The sequence below is a fragment of the Equus asinus genome, chromosome X (genome assembly GCF_041296235.1).
Source record: "Equus asinus isolate D_3611 breed Donkey chromosome X, EquAss-T2T_v2, whole genome shotgun sequence".
NCBI classification, from domain to species: Eukaryota; Metazoa; Chordata; class Mammalia; order Perissodactyla; family Equidae; genus Equus; species Equus asinus.
This window is the reverse complement of record NC_091820.1, coordinates 52,019,108-52,043,703: the sequence shown is the minus strand read 5'-3', so window position 1 is coordinate 52,043,703 and position 24,596 is coordinate 52,019,108. Positions and strand designations below refer to the sequence as shown.

The 24,596-nt window shown below is 40.7% G+C and overlaps 1 protein-coding gene across 6 annotated transcripts in view; it reads left to right on the top strand.

The window, feature by feature from the left end:
• The window catches only part of VSIG4 (V-set and immunoglobulin domain containing 4), a 120,056-nt gene that overhangs the window by 45,071 nt on the left and 50,389 nt on the right, over positions 1-24,596 (top strand). For 3 of the 6 annotated variants that reach the window (XM_070502545.1, XM_070502547.1, XM_070502543.1), the window contains one exon: positions 18,652-18,702. In XM_070502545.1, the coding sequence (XP_070358646.1) occupies positions 18,652-18,702 (51 nt within the window). Of the gene's footprint in view, positions 1-18,651; positions 18,703-18,786; positions 18,828-23,021; positions 23,324-24,596 lie in introns of those variants that run through there. The other 3 variants (XM_070502544.1, XM_070502542.1, XM_070502546.1) reach the window with 3 other exon arrangements.

Here is a 24,596-nt window from a genome sequence, read left to right as displayed (position 1 = left end):
ACTAAGATGGGGTGAAAAGGAAGGTCAAGCTCACCTATTTCTTTACTCTGTCCCTTAGATACTACCATGAATATAATGACAACTTTCAGCTTTTGCTGCTATTTTTTTTCCAGTGTTCATGAAGAACTCTCACCCATCCTTGTACATTATTTCTGCAGATTAGTTAATCCTGTTGATGAGGCTTCTACAGCTTCACTTAACAGTCAGACCTCTTGAGATTCCACCTTAATAAAATTTCTGGGTTTTGTGGGGCCCTGTTCTTTCCTACTTTGATTAGTGAAAGCTGCTGTCCAGTTAAGGACTTCTTCCAGATGGCTAATCTATTATATGCTGATTTTACTGGATGAAATCTCAGGGTAAACTTTTGCTTCAGGTGGAGGGAGAGGAGGAGGAGGGTCTCACTTTGCTTCTACTATTATGTACAAAGAGCTCTGCCCTCTCCTCTGGTAGGAATAGGAGTGGGCTTGAGGGACTCTGAAAGATTCAGGGTATTTGCAGATACACTTTATTTCTGTTGAGGTTATTGACTTGAGGAGCTTGGTAACTAAAGTGCTGATTTGTTATCAAGGTCAAATACTATTTCATGGAAAAAGCCTTAGGCCCCAGAGTAGTTGCTTTCATGGTGAGGCAGGATTGGTGAGCCTACTAGTCAAAAAGAGGGGTTATCCTCTCCTTTTCCCTGTTCTCCTCTAGTCTCTTCTCCTTCTTCGTCTACTCATCCTTCTCTTCTCTTCTTTCTTTCCTCCTCTCCTTCATCTTCTCCTATTTTCTCCTTCAAGCTGGGTAGATATTAGGAACAGTGCTAGCACAAACCTGAGCCTCAACCTGGGGTTATAATTGGGTGTAGCCACTATGAGCACTTTGAGTTGCAAACGAAAAGGAGAAGGAGAAGGAGAAGAGGAGGTAGCGGTGCTGGACATGGCAACAGCAGAAAAGAGGGCTATTGGAAGCAAATGAAAAGGATTTGAAACATCAGGTGCCCTCCCAGGAAAGCACATAGATTTTGGGCTTTAGATCTAACCCCCTTCCAAGGCCTCTGTCCTGACAAGGATAAGCCTTATTTGCCCAAAACACTGTGCTACAGTTTCTGCTCTTTCCGGAAACATCTACTGCTAAGAAAAGGCTTTCTGGCATGCAAAAGCACAATCACACTGTCAAAGAGCTCACAAGATGACTTCCTCTCTCTGCATCTAAGATGGAGTCCTCCCATCCACACCTTCTTCCTGGGCACTGCCAAGAATCTAGTGTGTCCATTTAGTTTTGTATTCAGATGAGACTGTTACAGCTTTACCCTAGACAACAGGCCTGAGTCAATAGTTGAAGAGAGATGTACTTATCCATTGGACAACCTGAGGCAAAAGCACTCATCTCCTGGGGCTTCAGTTTCCTAACTGGAAGATGGGGTCATAGATTGGACTAGTTAGTCTCTCCAAGCTATAAGAGCCCTTAGGAACTAAATATCCTCACCTCCTTCTTATACAGATGAGAATATTGAGAGTGAAGGAAATAAAAAATACATGTGGGAAAGGGAGTAGCTCATGCCTGGCACATAGTAGACACTCAGTAAATGCCAGTTCCTTTCTGCTCCATTTAAAGAACTCTTCGCTGGAATGGATCGAAAAGCAAGGGGATTCCTAAGGTTGCATCCAGTACCAGTCCTGCATACTATACTGCCTCCAGATGGCTATTAACTCCAGTCAGCTGCACCATATACAACTCTGGCTCTTTCTTACTTCTGGGGCTTTGAACTTCCCTTCAATACATGGCTGGATCCTTGTTATCCTTCAGACTTAGCTTAAAATATCCTTTTCATGGATGGCCTCCCTTCCAACCCTAGCTAAAGGGATTACCCCTTTTCCTTCACACACTTGGAACCCTGATGATTTCTTTCATACTACTTCCTACTATTTGGAATAAGTTGTTTTTGGTGAATTTACATGCTTATTGCTGGTCACCTCCCTGGTTCTGGACACTGCATTTTGTGACTGGGAGTTCTGTGAGATAAACAGTAACTGCGTTTTATTCACTGATGTACTAGCTAGTGCTCAGCATAGTACCTGGCACATAGTAGGAGATATCAAACAATATTTTGTGAGTAAATGACTGGTGCCCCTGACATAACATGATTCAAGATGAGAGGGGTTGACATTACTGGAGTCAATGTTATGATTAGGCTGAAATAGAGAAGTTGAAGGCATGGAAAGGCCAAAAAGCTATGTTGGATGGACATGAGCTCTGGTAAGAGCAGAGCTCAGGCTCTGGGCATGGAGAGATCACTAGGTGAGGGCAGTTGATCAAAGCAAGGCCAGAGGCTGCCCACTTCTCTGGGTCTCGATATCCTCAAGTGTAATACAGAGGTCATAGTCTTTGCCCTGCCTACATTACAGCGCTGTTGTCAGATCTGATGTAATAATAGATGTGAAGGAGGAAAGTAGAATGAGGAGGCAATTCATCAGTGGGTGGCTTATCTGCCACCACCCTTAGCCCAGGCTTGGCCTGAAGTTGCCTCTGTAACCACCTCCCCAGCCTCTGAACTGCAGAGTCATTGTGAAAGGGAAGTCACAGAAGCAACAGTCTGGACTTCTAGCCCATACATCCTCAGTTGCTCAAGAACGACAGTTGGCTTTTGCATCAGTCCCTGTGTACCATTCTTCCTCCTATTTCATGCCCCCATACTGCCTCTCCAAAGCCTGTGTGTGGTAACTTCCAGGCTGGCATTTCCCCACCACTGTGGCAATGTTCTGGTCTTGCAGAGTCTCAAGGACCCTTGGATGGAGATGGGAGTGGGAGGAAACAGGTTCTCTGCACCCTGCAACATGATACCTGGTCTGTCTGGGAACATGTCTGTTAAGCCATCTTGCTCTCCCTTCAAGTACTTATACCATTTTGGGTTTAGGTTAATTTGACAACTTTGACTGGATTTCTTAGGGCCCTGCATTGGAAATGCAGCTTAGATTAGATCAGATCCCATAAGCGATAAACAGGCTAGAAGCCTAGACTGAGCTGTACGTAGCTCTACCTCACTTCCATCTCATCATCTTAGTCACAGAAATCATATTGATTATGTTGGGAGGTGGAAAGGAGAAAACATTTGTCGTTGGCAATGTCCTTTCCACATTCTTTCATTAATTCATTTAACAAACACATGAGTTCTTATTTTGAACCAGATCCCTGTCTTGTGGTGAAGATAGACAAATAAACAGACTGTTCCAATAAGCCCAATGTGCTCATCACTATGATATGTCCAAGTATAATACATAACGTAGTATGTATAAGCTACAATATAGTATGTATAATATGTAATATAGTATGTATAAGCTACTGTTGGAAAACAAGAGTGATCAATTTTCTAGGGAGAGTAGGAACGGTTTCACAGAGAAGATTTGAACTGAGACTTGAAGGATGAATAAGAAGGTAGCAGGCAGTTTACAGGTAAGAGTGGGAAGAAGGGCATTGAAGGTATTCTAGAAGAGTATCATAAAACAACATGTGCAAAGATGTGGATATATGAAACAGGCAGGTAAGTTTGAGTGACTAAAATTCTGTATGGTTTGAGTGCAAGATTTATATTGAGGAGTGGATAGATGTGCAGGTCCACATTCTTGAGGACCTTAAATGTCATGCTGATTTTACAATTGTCCCCAAAACAATGGAAAGTTATTGAAGGGAATACTAAAAGCCTTTAGCACCACCCCAAAACATATTTTCTGTCTTTTTTTTTTTTAAGGAAGATTAGCCCTGAGCTAACTACTGCCAATCCTCCTCTTTTTGCTGAGGAAGACTGGCCCTGAGCTACATCCATGCCAATCTTCCTCTACTTTATATGTGGGATGCCTACCACAGCACGACTTTTGCCAAGCAGTGCCATGTCCGCCCCCGGGATCCAAACCAGCGAACCCTGGGCCACCAAAAAGCAGAACGTGCCAACTTAACCACTGTACCACGGGGCCGGCCCCCCAAAATATATTTTCTGAACCTGGATTTGAACAACCAGTCTGACAAATGTACCTGTGGTTATGGGAGCAACAGGACAAAATTTTTGGACCTGCAGCTATGCTGGGAAATCTGAAATCTATGTCTGCCATATTTATGATTACCACCGCGTAAAGGCAGAATTGTCCATTTTTGGATCAAAACTCTGTAAATATAGACCAAATTCTTATTTTGCATACTTGTTTCTAGAAAGTCAAGAGCCCAAACTTTTCTCCAAGGATCAAATATTGGCCAAAAGGGAGAAAAGAGACAGTTCAGCAGAAAAACTAAGACTGCTAACAAGAGGACAATGAGTGATTTCCAAGCAACTTTAAAATTCCAGGCCTGCCTGGGGTGAAGGAACTGGAACCTAGGAGAAAGAGGTACAGATACTAGACAGCAATTAATATGTTGACCCTTCCCACCCTATATCCTTCATCTCAAAAATATTTATATGTCTCTTTATGCAGCTGTTCTCTATTTACTTAAGCCTAGAAGGGGGACTAGTTTCAACCTAAGCTTTAAGGAAGAGAAGGTAGTGTTATGGGCTGAATTATATCCCCCTCAAGTTCATATATTAAAAGCCCTAGTGCCTCAGAATGTGATTGTATTTGGAGATAGGCCCTATAAAGAGGTAAATAAGTTAAAATATGGCCATTAGGATGGGCCTTAATCCAATCTGACTGGTATCCTTATAATTCCTAAGGAAGAGGAAATTTGGATACAAAAAGAGATACCAGGGATGTATGCACATAGAGGAAAGACCATATGGGGACACAGTGAGAAGGTGGCCACCTGCAAGCTGGGAATGAGGCCTCAGGAGAAACCAAACCTGACAACATCTTAATCTTGGGATTTTAGCCTCTAGAATTGTAAGAAAATAAATTTCTGTTTTTTAAGCTACACAGTCTGTGGTATTTTGTTATGACAGCCCTAGAAAACTAATACAGGTAGAGACCAAGTTTTTAGTCCACTGTTCACTGATGCCCTTCTCAAGGAATCATGAGTCCCTCACAAAGGGAGGACTTCTTAGTAGTCTGGTAATATCTCTCTCCTCCTCTTTAACCACTATGAGCAGGTCACCTCATGGGCAGCAGAGCCTAAGAAATGAGACCAGCTTCTTGTGTCTTCCACTTCAGGTCTGGACAAGGTGCCAAGTGATTTTGTCACTGGCATATTTTGTCCCTTCTGAGGTCCCCAGAAATGGTCAGAGACAGGATATCTCTGGCAGGAGTAGCATAGGTGGGAGGTCCCAACAACTCTTAGGTAAAACCAAATGGAAAAGCGAAAATCCCTGAATTTGGAGTCAAGCAATCTTCTGTGTTCAGCTCTGTGTGTAATTAGTTGTGTAACTCTTAAACAAATCCCTTAGTCTCTGTAAAGTTTGGCTTTCTCATCAATAAACAGGCGACAATGTATATCTCACTGGTCTCTCATAGTGACTAAATAAAATGATATATAACAGCTTATTACTGTAAGTTTTAGAGGAATTGAACCTTGGATAGTTATTGTGAAGGTGTGCCAAATCCCACAAGAGCACATTCTCCATCCAACCCCAACTCTTCTACTTGCTCATGAAAAGGCCAAGTTAGACCAAACTTGATTCTGTTTGGAAACTGACAAAAACAGATTCAACAAGAGACATATGAACTCAGTCCTTTGCAGAAAGTATTGAGCCTTAAAAAATAACTTGGACACATATTACTGACACGATGGGAATCAAATGTGTTCCAAGTTTCCATCAAGGGACCAGATCGTATCCCAAGTCAAATCCTTAGGAAGACATAGCAAGAAAGGAATTTGGTATACAGAAAATAGTAACCTACTCAATTATGTTGGACCTTGGCTGAAGTTACTGTTGTGTTGTCATAATAGAGAGGAGGTTGGGGTCAGGGCACAGACACTATTCAAGAGAGGGGCCACTGAGTCTATGGCTCAATGTGTGTCACAGGGACAGAAATTTGCCAAAAGCTGGAGAGACCAATTCACCCAGCTACCCTGGCTCCAGGGAAATGTTCCACAAGGGCATCCAAGCCCTTTTGCATTAATCTTCTGTTCCACAAACCCCCTTTTGCACTCAAGTCTACTCTCCTGAGTGGACTTTCCCTGGGTCAGAGAAATTTGGATGAATAGCAGGTCTGGGTAATTCAGTTTTGTTAATAGAGAATGGAAATTAGTGTCCCTGTGCCTGATAAACTCTGGATGAGGTTTCTGGTCTCACCAAGCTAAATTCAGACCCAAAACCCATGGTGACTCCTCTCTGATGCCCAATCTCTGCCAGCAGTCATCTCTTGGTAGTAGCACTTGACTAATTGGTGGGGCCTCCTTTGGATCAGAAGTTCTTACGCAGTTCTGAGGTTTTTTTTTTTTTTTTTGAGGAAGATTAGCCCTCAGCTAACATCTGCTGCCAATGCTCTTCTTTTTGCTGAGGAAGACTGGCCCTGAGCTAACATCCGTGCCCATCTTCCTCTACTTTATATTTACAATACCTGCCACAGCATGGCTTGACAAGCCATGTGTAGGTCCACACCTGGGATCCGAACTGGGGAACCCCGGGCTGCCGAGGCAGACATGTGAACTTAACCACTGCACCACCAGGCTGGCCCTCCATTCTGAGTTTTGCTTGATTCTCTCCCTCTCTTCTCCCCAAGCTTGCTTAGTACACACACCTCCAGGATGGAGGAAATGTGGCTTAGAAGCAGCATATGTAATACAGCTTAGGGATTTTGGTGGACAGTGAACTCAGTATACGTGTTGGTTGTAGGATGTGGTGGACAAAAGCTAACACCATCTCTGGCTGCATTGACAAAAATGAAGTGTCCATAACCAGGTAGGTGGCAGTCTTGCTCTACTTAGCACTGGTCAGACCACAAAACGTTTTCCCTTATGGGTACCACACTCTGAGAGGAACATTGATGGACTGGGATAACCTCAGCCCCACATTTCCTGACGACGGCTGTGGGTTGAAATCTCTCACTGGAGCAACCCAAGCCTACAAGCTCACCTCAACCCAGCACTGCTTGAAACCTAACCTAAAGCCATATTGGGAAGTTCTCATCAGCCAGAGTGCCATGAGTCCTGGAGAATTCAGGGTCTTATATTCTTCTGTCACTCAAGCTTTAGGGTGTTAAAATCATGAGTAAATCCAAGTAAAGGTCATTCTTTTTTGTTATAAATAGCAACCATTTGTGCCACTGCCACTCACCACAGCCCAAACTGTTTTCTGTCTTAAGAAGACTTTCTTAGGTCCCAAGCCTACATAGGTCTCTCACGGTCAAGTATGGAAAGGGGGAAAATGTGAGGGTATAGAACAAATGAAATGGACCTCTTCCCCAAATTCTTTGGACTTGTCCTCATATAAGGGTTTGGAACAGCTCTTGGTCAGTATTTGGTTTTCCTCATGGTAGATGGTTTCTCTCCAGTGAATCATTGGAGTTTTATAGATCACACTCTGGGACCACACTTTACCCTCCATTCCATGTCTCTCGAGGCTGGAGGTGGTTTCTCACTGTAAAGCATGACAGAGGTGGCAAGCATCCTTGAGCATGGTGTTGCTGTCTTCTTGAAAAAGTAGGCACAAAAAATTCTGAGATGTCCTTATCGTCCCCTGTCCTTATACTGTCTGTTGATGGAGTTGTTGTTCCTGCTCTTGTTGATGTTGTGGCTCTTGTTATTATGGATCTTGATATTCAGAGCTATTGCTCTGAGTTTTGATGTTGGAAATACTGTTGCTCTTGCCGGTGTTGATAGTGATATAATGGAGTGCACAATCTTACTGGATTTCCCTAAGTCACAATTTCCCTAGTCTCTTCAGAAGACACCTGGTCTAGTGATCACATGTTTCTGCTGGCTTCACTAGAAGGAATCTGGCAGTGGACTTGCACTGGGGATACAGAGGATTGTCTCTGACTCATTTTTGGCCAAAGATTAATATTGAAGTGCTAGATCACCCATGTGACCAGGGCTTTTATAGCTAACTTCCTTTCATAAATCAATACCTTTCAAGCAGATTGTGACCCTAAAACTGATGACAGACCACCTTAGGAGATGAGTATCTTCAAGAGAAGAGAGGTCCTTTCCTATTGATTCTAGCCCTTTGAATAGGAGCAACTGCTACTCACCTTTTCCCTATTCCAGCCTATCCAGTGGTCCACCAGCTTGGCTACTTCAAGCCTTTTAGTCAAGGTACTTTTGTTTTATAGCACGTATAATTTTTGTACCTATATATTTATGTGTGTGGTGATTTAGTTAATGTCTATCTCCCTCACTTACTGATCATAATTTTTATGAAGACAAGAATTTTCTCTCTTTTGCTCAACATTATATACTCTGAAGTCTGGAAGATAGTAGGTCTTCAACAAATAGATGACTAAAAAAAAATCAATGGATGATGAATAAAAGTCCACTTGCCTCTTAACGTTCAAAACACTTACACAAGCTAATGTTGTGCACATTTATGTAGTGGAATTTCATTTATAAACTTCTAATGTGATTCAAAAAAAGACACACCAAAATGGCAAAATCGGCAAAGGATTTGCAGGCATTTCACAGAAGGGAAAAAAACATGTTAAACATATGGAAAGACACCCAATTGCACTACTAATCAAGGAAATGCAAATTAAAACAATAATAAAATACTATTTTTGGCTAACAAAATTTTTAAGTTTGATAATTTCCAGTTTGGTAAAGTATTGAAAATAGGTAATCTCAAACACTGTTGATGGAAATATAAATTGGTAGAGCCATATTGTTGGCAATTTATCACCATATACTAAATTTTAAAATATGCGTACAAGTGACATAATTTGTTTTAAAATAATCCAGTGTGTATGGGGAGGTGTGAGATACAGATGAAACAAGGTTGGCGATGTGTTGGTAATTGTTAAAGCTGAGTGTTACGCATCCCATAACCTACTAATTTCTCTCCTGGTATCTACCCTAAAGAAACTTTCCTACACATGTGCAGAAGGAGGCATGTTAAGGATATTTACTTCAGTGCTGTTTGTAATAGTGAAAAATTGCAAACAACTTAAACCTACATCAATAGTGACATAGTTGAATAAAAAATACTGCATCTATACTACATCACAGCACACATCAGTTAAATCAAATGAGACATATCTAGATATCCAAATCATATTTTTGAGTGAGAAGAGCAAATTGCAGACCAACAGGTACAGTAAGATACCATTTATATAGAAAATAAATACCATGCATACCACCCAAAATAATGTTGTGTATATATATATATATACACACACATATATATATATATATATACACATACACACACACACAAACACGTATGTACAGGAAAAATAACTTAATTTTTTATAACTCTACTTAATTTCTATTTCCCATCTCCAATTTGCTGAATTGGCAAAAATATAACCTCTGCAGCAATGAATATCCTTGTAAATACAGCTTTGTCAGAATCTCTGATTATGTCCTTAGAATAGATTCTTATAAGTGGAAATATTGAGTCATTCTTGGGATAAGAGGGTATGAACTTATTTAAGGATCCTTACACACACACACACACACACACATATATATATACACATATACATATATATGCATATGGTATATATATCCTTATAGCTAGCTAGCTGGCTATAAAACACTTTTTTACAAACTTAACCCCTTTTGCTAGATTCACATTAAATGGATTCCACTTAGGCCTCCTTCCTACTTTTGTTCTAATATGTAATATGACTCTGGCTGAGTCTATAGCCCTTTAGGAAGTGATGGGCACAAAACCCTTGTAGTTCTACACTGAGAGAGTTCAACTCCTTCCTGCTTTGGAGACCTCTCACGAAAGATTGATCTTGGTGAGACCCTCCTCCAAGGGAAGGGCTCTAATATGTAACAACACTTTTGCATGCAAGTCATAAGGATTAGCCTATTCTGTAAATGAGAAGTCATTCTCAAGGCTGCTGTGAGAGTTATATGAAAAGGGTATGTGATATTACCCAGTGTCGTGCTTGGCATGTAGTAGACACTCAATACCTTAGTTCAATCTACTGATAACATTCTGATATGCTACATTTCCAGTTCCTGGAGCCCAGGCATAACCACTACTCAACAAGCCATGCACTTCCGAGGGGACTCTTTTCTCCTGAAAAGCCCTATTTTGCAGAGTAAGAACGACTTTTATTGACATTTTGGCTCAGAATGTAAATGTGTCACACTGTTCACACCAATGGCTCAGTGTGGTTCCTCTGGCTCTTAGGACCTTGAGTCTGGAGAAAATGTTCAGGAAATGGAAATTAACTGTGAGATATTTTTAATGAAAGTGTTGTTAATGAGTCTTCAAAAAGCTTGAAACTTTAGTGTTCCTTTGATTACATTTCCCAAAAGGAACTGGATGGGTAGCAACAGTACAGAACTTGGAGTCCTGCTCTGCCTCCTTCCCTTAGCTGGGGGCAAGTCCATATCTGAACCTTGGTTTCCTCTTCTGCAAAACAAGGAGCTGAATTCACATCTTAACTTCCCTCCTATGTTGTTGAAGATCCCAGTGGTTATTAGAAGACTTTGTTCATGGGAAATCCTATACATGTGAGGAAGTGGAGTTGAGAGGCTGATAATTATTAATATGTGCACAGAGGTAAAACGTGGGAACAGAAAGAGTACTATTTGAGATAAATAGGAGGATTCTTGTGTGGTTTGAGGCTAATGTGTTGTGTCCTGCATGTTTTCAGTGAAACTACAACCATCCTTGAAAATATTCTGGAGGTCAGCAGATAAATATACTTTGGTGAGCAAACATTTGCTTCCCACCCAGTCTCTAGGCCTGTAGGTAAATTAAAAGCCAGAGCAAACTGGACATAGTCTGCATATTGGTCCAGATGTCTTGAATCTGTCTCACTATTTTTTAGTTACTTTCTCCACATCTCTCTCCTCCCCTCCGTTTTGATCAACATGAGGAGACCTAGAAGACAGGAGACTAGAGTTTGGGCCCCATTCAGCACTGGGCTTACATTGTGCCTCTGCAAAAGCTTAAAAATAATTTATTTTGTTATTTTTTAGACTTCCTATCAAAAAAAAAATGAACAGCTTAGTTACTGTGGGAGCTGGGGAAGAGGTGGCGATAGCCTAGAAAATGTATTTTAAACAAATACATTTAAACTTCAGGAATTGTATAAACAGTACTCTGCCTGGCACACAAAGGCTGTCAAAATCTGCCTCCAGGCTCCATTCCCTCTTCCATCCCCTTACCCTTTCTCTGAAAATGCCATATACTTTCCCCAAATTTGTGCCTTAATGCTTTCTGGCCTGTTGGCCTGAAATTATCTCGCCTTCTCCCCCTTCTCTGACAAGTAAATTATCCTATATCCTTGGTGACCCAGCACATTCAACATGACTCTATCAATGCTGCAATCACATTGGGTTATAGTTATTATATGTCTGTCTATACTGAGAGAGAGAGACTAGGAGCTCCCTCTAAGACAGCATCTATTCATCTCCAGATCTTGACACTGTCTCTGGCATAGAATAGTCACTTGGCATTTATGGAAGAAAAGAAGGGGGAAAGAGAGAGCATAGAAAGGGAGGGAGAGAGGGAGGGAGGAAGGAAAGCCACTTGGAAAGAACTCAGAATTCCAAGTCAGGTAATAAGGTTTGAATTCCAATCTAGCCACTTTGTAACTGAGTCGTGTAAGCAAATTACTTTGCCTTTCTAAGCCTCAATTTTCTTATCTCTGATATTGGACTAATATTCTCCAGTCTTGCCTGCTTCACTCACTTCACCCTACCATGGAATAAGGGATGGAGAGAAGAGAAGTAGAGATGAAGGAGAACACAGAGACAGATAAGAAAACTACAACATGTAAGGAAGGAGAGCAGTTTAAGGTCAGGTTAAATGTACCCCTGGTTGTAGGAGGAATAAAGACCACTACAGGGCAATGTTACTGCAGAGAAAATTTCCCCAGTACCATAGGGAATAGCCCACAACTGGATGGGCTAAGTCACACAGGATCCAGTACTGCTGGAGGCTAAGTCAGAACTTAGAGTCCCTTGGTAAGTTTTGACATGTCGTGTCCCCGGTGATTGACACTACATATATGTGACACAGCTGCCTAGAGTTCACAGCTGGAAAGAATGATTCTTTATTTATTTGTTGGAAATAAAGCCACTCTTCATGAGATTGTTGGCATCTATCACTAAATTATGATGTATTAGAGTTCTCATAAGCATGCTAGAATGCCATTCTCCTGCCATCTCACAGCAGGGTCCAGGGTCTGTCTTCCTGTCTCTCAGCCAGTCTCATGTGACCACCCAAACACTTGGTCCCTCCTTGATCCCACTCCCACAATCCTTTCCATCAAGCATACCTTGGAATATAGCATTTATCCACTCAGAAGACACCAGTAGCTCTTCATTGTCTATGGAAGAAAGTTAAAAACCCTTAGCCTGGTACTCAAGGTTTACTATAATTGGCTCCCAAAGAAACTTTGCCTACCTCTCTCCTCACCCCTTTATCAACCTCCGTTGAACAGCCGAACTGGACTGCTCTCCAGTCTCTGAACATACCCCCTCCCTGCATAGGTTCTATTGACTTGACTTGGCTCCCTCCATTAGAATCTTCCACAAGATGACACTGTAATAATTTTCAACGACACTGTTACATAACACTTTTTCCCATAGAATCTCCCTAATTCCACTAGCCACAAGTTACCAGAAGCTAGAGACTCCTCTTTGATTTATATATGCCTCTCACTCATATTAGATTTGTCTCATTCATTCACTTATTCATTTATTCTTTGCTTAGCATATATTAATTGAGCATTTATTATGTGTCAGGGACCATGTAAAGAGCTCAGCAATGACCAAGGCTTAGTCTTGGCCCTCCAGGAGCTAAGAGCCTGCATGGAGAATGACAGATAAATCACACCATATTAGTTGTGCACATGTTGTGCTATAATAGAGGTACACAGGTACACAAAAGGACCGAGAAAGATAATTGTTGAGTGGGATTGAATACATTCCCTGTAATCAAGGCATCAAGTCTTGCATCAGCTAACAAGTGATTACTCTTCACTTTAGAGAATAAACAGGCCCCTAAGTGACCTCTTTTGTCACTTAGTCTTAACCTCAAACATGTATACTTTCACAAAAGTCTTCTCATAGCCTGGAACATTTGTCTTAGCAGCAAGCATAATAACCAATGAGCTGTTCTGAGACCTCTAAGTAATTTGTAACTACCCAGAGAAAATTTTCCTTGCTCCCTCTGCTTGGCTCTTCTGCTTCTTCCCTACTAAAAGGAAAAAGAAAATAATAGCAAACATATATAATATTATTTCCAGACAGTGGTTTTCATTTTGGAGGTTGAAAGGCCATCTTTCACAAGTTCTGGGAGGAGAGGGCATTGAGGCTGAGTTGGGCAGAAGGAGAACAGCTGGGCTCCAGGACCTACCAGGCCTGGATGTTCAGACATTGTGTTGGAGTAGAAATGGAACTGTTTGGAAAAGCAGGATTGGGGCTACCAGGTGCTACACAAAGTCCTTGAACTAAAGACACATCTTTGTTTTTTAAGCAAATCTAAACCAAATTCTCATCACAATTTGACATGAGCACCAGAGGCTGAGTTATTCTGGCCAAAGTGATGAAAATTCTCTATAATCTGAAAGTGGATAAAATGTGAGCAATATTTACAAGCAAGGTCTTCCTTATATGGCAGATATGGTATTTCTAGAATCACACAATTTTCAATTTAGAAGGATCCTTGGAAATCAGTTGTCCTGCCCCACTTTATAGATAGGAAGCTGAGGGTCAGAGTGGTGACAAGATGCCCCCAAGCAGAAAAGATACTAAAAATTAGATTCTTATTCCAAGTTGAATGCCCTTCTATAACGCCCAGTGCTGTTCGACATTCTTGCCTTTGCCCTAAACCTTCTGGTTAGAGAGATACTTGTGGGTCTGGAGCTACCTTACTCTAGTACATCTTTCCTGTTTCCCTCCCTCCTCTTCAATTTCCACGTTTGTCTGGTGCAGTTGATAATCTTGGTGACTTTCTTAACTTCTTCCATCATGTACATGCATACACATGCACACAAATTTATGTGTGGTGATCTGAAGGATGGTCTCCAGGGTCATTTTCAAAGACATAATCAGATCTTATGGTCCCCATGTAAGATTCAGGTACTAAATCTATGCTATTTCCCTAGAAGCATAGATAAGTCTTCCTGAGTCATAGGCCCCTTAGTGCTTGGGCCAAGGGAGTCAGGGAGAATGAACTGAGTATCATAGCAAGTTGATGAAGTTTTGAGGTCTCTTACTAAGCTCCTGGAGCCAGACGAATCAGCTTCTTTCCACCACCAGTCCAAAAGTTCAGGACATTAGGTAGATAAGTTCAGGGTATTGAATCCGTACTATTTACTCTGTGGTGCTAGGAACATCATTTAGGCTCTCTGGACTTCAGTTTCCTGTTCTCTAAAATGGGGCAAATAAAGCCCTACCTCATGGGACTGTTAGAAGGAACAAAGAACAAAATCCCAGGCACATAGATGCTCAATAAAATCTCACTTCACTACCCTCATTCATCAATTTTCCTGACTTAACCTTCTATCTTTTCCTGGCTTATCTCCTTTTTTTTACATGCAGGCATACCCCAAAGTTCTCTCCTTGGTCCCCTTATTTTCTCTAAACTCTTTCACTGGTCCCCCATTATCTCTGCAGTATTAATTTCCACCTCTTTTCAAAGGAGTTCCAGAGTCTGTCTTCTATTTCCAAACACCTATTGGTTATCTCCACCTGGATAATTTACCACTAAAAGTTCAACCAGGACCATTTGTTTGAATATCTATCTTCCTTGAGAAATTATGAGTTCTTGTATCCTGTAATTTTTTTCATTTTCATTTGTTTATTCTTTCTCCACCCAGTGCCTACCACAGTTCATGACAGTTAATGAATGTTCAAAAAATGCTTGTTGCATGAATGAATAAATGAATAATCAAATAAATAAATGAAGGAAAAGTGGATACTGTGTAGGCTAAAGATTTTTTTAAACAGTACGAATGCTCATTTAGTCCAGATTTTCCAGGACAATCCTGATTTCATGCATTCTATCTCTTTTTCAGTTCAAATGTTAGTCTCCATGTCAGACTCTTTGGATAGATATATTTTCAATTAGGAAAATGTGGTTCCTCTAACAATAGGCTAGGTGAGAGATAATAAGGGTCTGACCTACAGCAGTAGCAGTGGGAGTGAACTGGGGGAAACCATTATGAGAGACAGAAAAGTAGACTTGTATACAATGCCATCTTTGTATAAGAATAGTGGCATTGTTGTGGGAGGCAGCACTCAATTTCCATCAACAACTAATTGAGATGATATGAGTCTCTTCGGATTTGCCTTGTTCCTTAAGCTCTATCTGTTAACCCTATGAGTTTCCATCTGAGTCTCAGTGTGGGTCTCAGTATTAGGACCAGCCTCCTGTCCCAACACCACACACATACACGCACTTTGGCTTTTCCAGAATTCTCTGGCCTGAAGTTTTCCCTGGTTCTAGCAGGATACTCAACACAACTCTATCATTCTAACCCATCATAAGTGCTCACCAGACATAACTCATCTCTTCTTAATGATGGTGGCAGTCTACCTCTCCTCTCTTTCTCAGTACTGTCTCTCTTTAGGAGACTGGGTGCTTCCAAGTATTTTTTATGCTTCCTGCCTCTGCCTATCTCAACCTTTGTCTAAGCTCTGCTGCTCACCTTTTTTATCCATTCAAAAACCATTTCAGTGCAAAGCAGTTGATCAAACATTTATTGACCACGAATGTATGTCAGATCCTGTGCTAGCCGCTAAATTTACTGAGATGACTATCACCAAATACAATGAGCATTCAGCTTAGTGTGGAAGGTAGTAGTTATTTACTGCTGCTTAACAAACTATCCCAAAACTTAGGGATAAAAAACAACCATTTTATTATGTTCATGTTCTCTGTGGGTAAGTTTGAGATAGGGCACAGTAGATATGGCCTGTCTCTGTTTCACAATGTCTTGATAATTGGAAAGACTCTAAGACTGGGGGTAATTTGACAGTTGGAAGCTTTCACTGTGGAGATATCTTCAACTCAAATTTTGGCTGGGATCTCAGCTGTGGCTATACATGGAATAGTGGTGGCAGAGCAGAATGAAGGCATCAGCAGCAAGTATTCTTCAAAAAGAAGCTGGTCTGGAACACTATTGCTCTGTTCTTTTTGGTTTGAAAAGACATTACTTAAGCACTTAATATGCACAAGGGGCTGCTGCCCATGCTTCTTTCAACATGGTATCGTGATTTTCCAGGTGTTTTCTCACCTATTATCTCATTGGATCTTCCCAACCATGCTTAAATGTCAGTGTGATAAAACTGAGGCTCAAAGTCCCTCATTGATCTTTACACAGAGTTGAGCATCAAGCAGGCTCAAAAGTAAAAATTTACTAATTCACTGATTTATACAGCAACACAGGAATACAGTATTATCTGAGAAAGTTTGTGTATGTGTATGACACTAATGTGACAGGCTTCTGCCTCTGTATGTGGCTAAGTGTAGGGCTAACTGGAGTGGATGGTCTGGGAAGGTTGATGCATTTGGCTCCAGTGGCCTGAGGTTTTGCAACTTTAGATCTTCATCTTCCATCTTGCTAAGTTCAGGACATCCTTCAGTCACTCATCATCAAGTATGAGAACAGAGGTAGTCCTCAAAGCTGGAAAGGAAAGGGTAGGATGGTTGGGACACCTCTAGTGGCCTGGAACTCCAGCTCCGAATGAGACAGCCTCTCCAGCTTACTGCTCCACAGGTTACCCCTCAAGCCTATTACCCGTCAAGCATTTGACAAAGAGGTAGAAAACAGCTGGAAGTGGTGGAATTAGCCCTAGGTAGGGAGGGATCACGACACATATCAAAAGCCCATATTTTACTAATGCACGACTTTAAGCACATGCTTACATTTTTATTTGAATTCTAACTCCTAAAAGGGGGGGCATTTTGTTTCACTTTATTTTGTACTTAAGTAAAGTAAATATAAAGTGCACTAATTTCAAGTATATATTTGATGAGTTTTGACAAAAATATACACCTGGGTAATCAACACCCAGATCAACATATAGAACAGTTCCAACATCCCCAGAGGTTCCCTTAGTGTCTCTTCCACTCAACAACTCCTCAGGGGCAATCCTTATTCTGAGTTCTATCACTGTAGATGAATTTTGCTTGTTGTTCATATAACATATGGACATATAATGCCTGGACTTTCATAAATGTAATCACACAATATGTACACTTTTGTGTCTGACTTATTTCACTAAGCATGTTTTTGAAATCATTTAATCTTATTCCATTGTATTAGTCATCTATTGCTCTGTAAAAACATTACCATAAAGTTAGCGGATTAAAATAACACATTTATTATCTCATAGTTCTGTGGGTCAGTAGTCTGATCATGACTTAAGTAGATCCTCTGGTTCAAGGTCTTATAAAGCTGAAATCAAAATGTTGGCTAGGGCTGGCAATCTCAATTGGGTCCTGACTAGGAAAATATTTATTTCCAAGCTCACACGGTTATTAGCAGTATTTTTGGCAGTTATTTTCAGGCTCCCAGACTGAGGACCTCAATTTCTTGCTGGCTATTGGAAACATATTACCAGTGAAGCTATAAACACCCACTTCTATTGAGTGTATCCCCGGGAGTAGAATCTCTGGAGCATAGAGCACACATATTTTTAGCTTTAGTAGATATTTATGCATGCTTATTCTCAATCCTCACAGTTCCAGTGGAGGGAGCTATCGTTACCCCTATTTTATAGAGGAGGAATCAGAAGCTTAGAGTGGGAAGGTGATTTGACCAAAGTCTCAAGATAGTAGGAAGCATTTGAGTCAGGATTCAAACACCAAGTCTCACTGGCTCTAAGACCCTTCATAACACAGCAGCATTTCACAAACTTCAGCTGCTCGTATAGCACCTTCATGATTTCTGCCATATCTTAAGCAATAATTATCCATAAAATCATTGTTCTGATCTGCTAGTATTTTTTTGCTAATACACATACATATATATAACTGTTAAAACTAAAAACAATCATCCATGTACTGCCTAGAATCATCTTGCATACCACAGACAAGTGCTGCTTGTACAATTTGGGAAATACTTGTTTGGTTGTGTATTGCAGCTGGGGATTGTATTCTTCTCGTTCTGGCCCTATCATCAATATTCTATGTGTCATTGGCCAAGTCTCTTCCCTTCTTTGGACTCAAATTGCTACATATGTACAATGACAGAATGCAGTGAACAATTTAGGGACCCTTTCAAGTCTGCCTTGTGTTCTGGGTCAGAGACAGCAATGAGCAAAATCAGAGGGCACATTGGTGCACATCGCTGACAAAATGGGGATATTTAAGTCCATCAGCTTCCTTCTTTCATGCAGTGATAAAGCCCCTTCTTTCTGTCATCCATATCTGTGTGCAATCTGCTTCTTTGGACATGGAGCAGTACATAAGTACATGTGTACATGTTTCCCTACTGGGGATAGAGAGGAGGATTATGCACGTGGGGGTGTATGGGCATTTCTATTACCTGGGACTCCCTCCCAACATCCATTGTACGCCATCATGCCTCCAATTCCCCAGCCTGCCACACAACTTCAGCCTTCCAGCTATTTATACTTAAAGAGTATAACTGTTGTTATTTACTTTTTCAGCACAACCTCCTTATGGATGCAGCAGATCAGGGACCCAAACATGGCCACAAGGTAAGACATCCTTCTCAATGTGATGTTGATTGTGTGAAATTGTTACTGTTACTTGGACAATATCACAAAAGGTCACATTTTCAGTTCCAGATTCAACAAACTTCAATTAGCTGTTATGATAACCTCCCTCCCTCTGCCGGAAAGAACTCCCAGTCCCTGGTAAGCCAGGAGCAGCAGCAGGGACCTTGTTTATGTGTGAACTGATTAATTTGATGAATTAATGTAATAGTACTGGGAGAACATTTACTCTGTGAACCACACACACCCACTCACCATTTCAAAACAGTTTAGTTTCCTCCATAGGCGTGACTGCAACCTCAGTCTTCAAAGGGAATTATGAACAAGCCAGTGTTGATGGAGTGTCCGCTGGGTGCCCACGCCTTGGTCAGTCTAAATTATGCAGCAGAAGAGCACAGGAACAGAACAATTGAGAGAAAAGGCATATGGGACATCTACTCTAGGCATTATACTAAGCATTATTATTTATAAGTTTACTCTTCTAGCAATTCTCTGAAGGAAATTTTATTACTATTCTGCTTTTACAGACAAGGAATCTGAAAGGTCACATAATAGTGGCAGAGCCAAGATTCCTCTCTAGGCCCAACCAACTCCAAAACCTGTATGTTTTCTACTGTAGTATACTTTTAAGTACAAGTGTCCCTGCCCTTCAGCTCTTCTCAATACAATAGGGAAAGGAAAATAAATTATGAAAGACATACTTAGTTCTACCAGGTTCTGTTCATATTTCTCCTCCTCCAAGAAGCCCTCCTTGATCACCTCAGCTCATAAGCTTTTCTCTGCTGTTACTCTATGTAGCATTCACTGTATTTGTATTGCCTATTCTGAAAATTGTGTGACAGAGTTCCCAGTCTGATCCTTAGAGATAATTCTAACTCTTCTTTGTACTAATGGAGAAATTGGGGCCCAGAGAAAGGAAAGGAATAGCCCAAGGTCACACAGTGGATTAGAGTGATAACTGAGACTAGATCAAAGGCCTCCTGATTATTGGTCTAGTGTTTTTGTTCCTATATCCAGGTTGGGGCAGGGGATGCAAAAGGGGGATGAGTGGTAGCCTAGCATAGAGGAACAATCAAATATGATATCCACAAACCAGATAAAGATCATCTAATATATGTAAAATTGCCTAGCATATCCCCAGACATATAGTAGTTTCTCAATATGAATTGGTTGTCTCTGAATCAAAAGCTATATGAGCCACTTCTACCATCTACTCAGTGTCTCCATAGCCAGAGGTTGGATCAACCAAGGCATCCTGTGGCTAGGATTTGGTTCTTTAAACATGTATTCTCTACTCTTCTCATTTGTCTGCTTTTATGTCTTTGTAACTTACATACTTGCTTCCTTTATGGCTTCTTTTATTAATTTTTTTTATTTAATAAAAAACCCTGCAACTTTCCATTCACCTTCTATACTTATGTCTGATAATTACTTCTGTTTATGTCACTTTTCTGGTAAGAATTTAATGATTCCCAATCATCAACAGAATAAGGCCAACTTCTTTTTAGTGTAGCATAAAAGTTGGATCTCAAACTTCCTATTTATACTCACTCCTTCTACCCTCTTCCATCCTGCCTCTGACACATATCCTAATCCCTGGAAATTACAAATTACTATCCTTTTGCTATGTCCTTTCATTCCCCTGTGCCTTTACACATGATGTTCCCTCAGTATACCACCATGTTCTATCCCTGCTTCTATGACTGGCAAGCTCAGTTTCAAAATCTACTGCAAATATCATTCTAAATATGAAATCTTTCCCAACTTTCCCAAGATAAATTTGCTGCTTCCTCCTAAATTTAGTTAATCTGTCTTTAATAACATTGCATATACTGTATTATAATCAATTAACATGTCTGGCACTCTCTCCAGTCCCTTTATCCTTGGCTGTGAACTGTTTGAATGAAAAAACCAAGTCTTTCTTATATCTCTCCTCTTTCATGTGTTCCATAAATCGTCATGACTAACTGGTGTGAAGACTCAGACAGAAAAAGTACTGAGGACATGTATAATTGTCCCTTCGTAACTGGAGTTGCTTCCTACACACTCTTTGCTTCTTAACCAGAGGACTCTGTGCTGGGTTGGGAAAAGTATAGTCACTATCCTATCTCTCCTCCTTCCCTATTTAGCAAGAACAGTGCTGTAAAAGGCACAACAGGGAAGGAGAGGCGCCAAGAAAACAGGACTCAGTGGGGAGAACAAGGCAGGAATTCACACACTATGCAGCCTGACACTGCTGCAAGACACTCAGAGGCTGGCCACTTGAGGGCAGATCTGGCCCCTCCTGCCACAGAAAAAAAAGGGTCCTGCCCAGTGGCATCCGGAAGCCTTGGGGTGCAGCTCTCTCACGGAAGCACGGCTGGGCGAGTGGGTGGTGCTGAAGCAGGTTGGGGCACTATGACAGACACGTGTAATGCCAACACCGCTGTTTCCAGAGCACATCCCTGTAGGAAGGAGGCAGGCAAAAGACATATAATTTATAGATGCCACTTGTAGCCCCTGTCTAAATTCAGAGTCAATTCTCCTCCTCCAGGTAGGTCTTTGGCTCCATATATCTTGCCAACTCCCAAGAAAGCCAATTGATGTACTGATTCCTCAGCCATGGGTATTGGAAGCATCAGAGAATGGGGTATTTGAATTCTTAGAAATATCTGGAAGCTAAACTAGAGGGAAATGATAAACCTTGCCAGAAGATTAGGGTTCAGTTCGGGACCTTACACCTTAATGCCCCATGGGCAAACTGGGAGTATCCATAAGAGAGTGAGCAGGCTGGGGAAAGGCTGGAATCTAGGTCCTAAGAAAAAGGATCTGAGGAGTAGGAGCTGTTTAACTTTAACCAGAGAAGCCACAGGAGAGTGGGGCCACTGTCTTCAGACTTAATGGGGGGCTTCCTTGGATGAGAGGAAGCAGACAAATGAAAACAGATTCCCATTTGGTATAAGGTAGAACTTTCTAAAAGTCAGAGACTCCTGAATGGCTTCCTTGACGGAAATTGAGTTCTCTAATCCTGTTGGTACTTAAGCAGGGTCAGGGTGATTGACTGGTGAGGATCCAAAATAATTGCCCTTGGAGCCCAGTCTTAATGGTGGTCCTACCATCCATCAAAGGAGATCCAGGCTTTTACACATTACTAGTTGAAGGAGGGGGCTGAAGTCACTGCTGTGTTACCACCAGCTCTTCTATTGCCTTCCCTAACCTCCAGAACTCTGGACCACTGACATTTTGTTAATTTCTCCTGCTCACCCAGAATACAGAGATGCTCTCTTTTGGAGAACAGGCATACAGTTTCACTCATTAGGTGGGAGGTAATATCTGTGAGCTCAGCATGTGGAATCTCTACTGCCTATACCATATACGTAGAAAGGGCTTACTACCTTTCAAACTGAGCTTCTCAACCACCCCAAAAGAAAGATGATGGTTAACAGTCTCGTTTTACAGATGAAGAGAATACTTGGAGAGATTAACTTCCCTAAATTAGCTATAAAGAATAAATAATGCCAGGAAAACTGGACAGCCACATGAAAAAGAATGAAAGTAGACCAATATCTTTCCCCATGCACAAAAATAGACTCAAAATGGGCAAAAGATTCAACTGAAGGTAAGACCTGAAACCATAAAACTTCTGGAAGAGAATATAGGCAGTACACTCTTTGACATCAGACTTAAAAGGATCATTTTGAATACTATGTCTACTTAGATAAGGGAAACAACAACAACAGAAAAACAAGTGGGACTTCATCAAACTAAAGAGCTTCTGAAAGGCAAAGGGAACCAAGATTAAAATGAAAAAACAACCCACCAACTGGGAGAAAATGTTTGCAAATCATATATCCGATAAGGGGTTAATCCGCATAATATATAAAGAACTCACACAAATGAACGAATGACAAAAAACCAAACAACCCGATCAAAAAGCAGGCAGAAGATATGAACAGACTTTTTTTTCAAAGAAGATATATAGATTGCCAATTGGCACATGAAAAATGCTCAACATCACTAATCATCAGAGAAATGCAAATCAAAACTAAATTTAGATATCATCTTACGCCCCTTAGAATGACTATAATCACCAAGATGAAAAACAACAAATGTTGGAGAGGATGTGGAAAAAAGGGAACCTTCATCCACTGCTGGTGGGAATGCAAACTGCTGCAGTCCCTTTGGAAAACAGTATGGAGATTTCTCAAAAAAATTAAAAACAGAAACACCATATGACCCAGCTATCTCACTACTGGGTATCTACGCAAAGAACTTGAAATCAACAATCCAAAGAGACTCATGCACCCTTATGTTCATTGCAGCATTGTTCACAATAGCCAAGACGTGGAAGCAACCCAAGTGCCCTTCAACTGATGCTTGGATAAAGAAGATGTGGTACATGTATACAATGGAATACTACTCAGCCATAAAAAAGATGAAATTTTCCCATTCGCAACCACATGGATGGACCTTGAGGGCATGTTAAGCAGAATAAGCCAGAGAGAGAAAGACAAACACCATATGATTTCACTCATAGGTGGAACATAAACAAACTTACGGGCAAAGAGAACAAATCAGTGGTTACTGGGGGAAAGGGTGGAAGATAGGCACAAGGGTTGAAGGGGCATACTGATATGGTGTATGACAAATAATAATGTACAACTGAAGTCTCACTATGTGATAAGCTATTATGACCACAATAAAAAATAAACAGAACATGTAAACAGGTTTGCATTGAAGAATTATTTCAACTATTCTGTATGTTTGAAAACTTTTCATAATAAAATATTGGGAAAAACGGGGGAAAAATGAATAAGTAATGCCAGATTATGCCATTACTCCAATGTCAGCCACAGCCAGACCAGCCTCGCAGTCTTCCTCCCTAGGAATATTTTTTGACCACCTATTATGTGCCAAGCACTATAGAAGGCAACTCACAGGTCCTCCTCCCCACTGTCTTTTAATTCTGAAAAATTTCAAACTAACAGAAAATTTGAAAGAATAGTACAATTAATACCCATAGTCTGTCTATCTATCTATACACACACACACACACAATTTTTGCTAAACCATATAGAGTCAATTGCAGACATCATGAAACTTTACCTATAAACATTTCAGCCTGTATCTTTGAAACATGAATAGTCTCCTATATAAATACAGCAGTATTATCACACTCGCAAAAATAAATACTGATTCAGTGTTAAATAATATATATTCCAATTTCCCCAGTTGTAAAAAAAATGACTGTTTCAGATTTCTTTCTTTATCTTCTATCTGGAAACCCATTAGGGTTTACAAAATTGCACTTGTTTATCAGATCCCTTCAGTCTCCTTTAATCTAGAATACCCTCCACTCCACCTTCTTTTTGTCTTTCATAACATTGACATTATTGAACAGTTCAGGACAATTCACATATGCAATGTTATAGATATTTTCAAAGTATAAGATAAGCAATATTGTTTCTGTTAAATTAATTAAAGAAGGAGGCCATTACACTGATGTAGCTTTAATGCCTCTGTAGCCTATGTAAGCAAACCAAAACCTAAGCCTGTAATGCTTCAAGCCTAAGAAATCAAACTTAAGGAAAACCCATCACGAACAGCCAACTAGGCTTTCCCAAATAAGACAACGACCTAAACTGTAGTGGCTTAAGTCAATCAAATAGTTTCCTTGATTTGGTTCTACCTCATTTCTATAAAACTCTTTCCCCTAAATCCTGTCACTGGAGTGCTCCAAACCATTTCTGGTTTGATACTACCAAATTCAAATTGACTTTTGCTCAAATAAACTCTTAAAAATTTTTAATATGCCTCAATTTATCTTTTAACAGTTCTGGTGTCAGAAGAAGGATCTAAAAGAGACCCCCAATGGGCCTCAGGATCAATGAGTAATG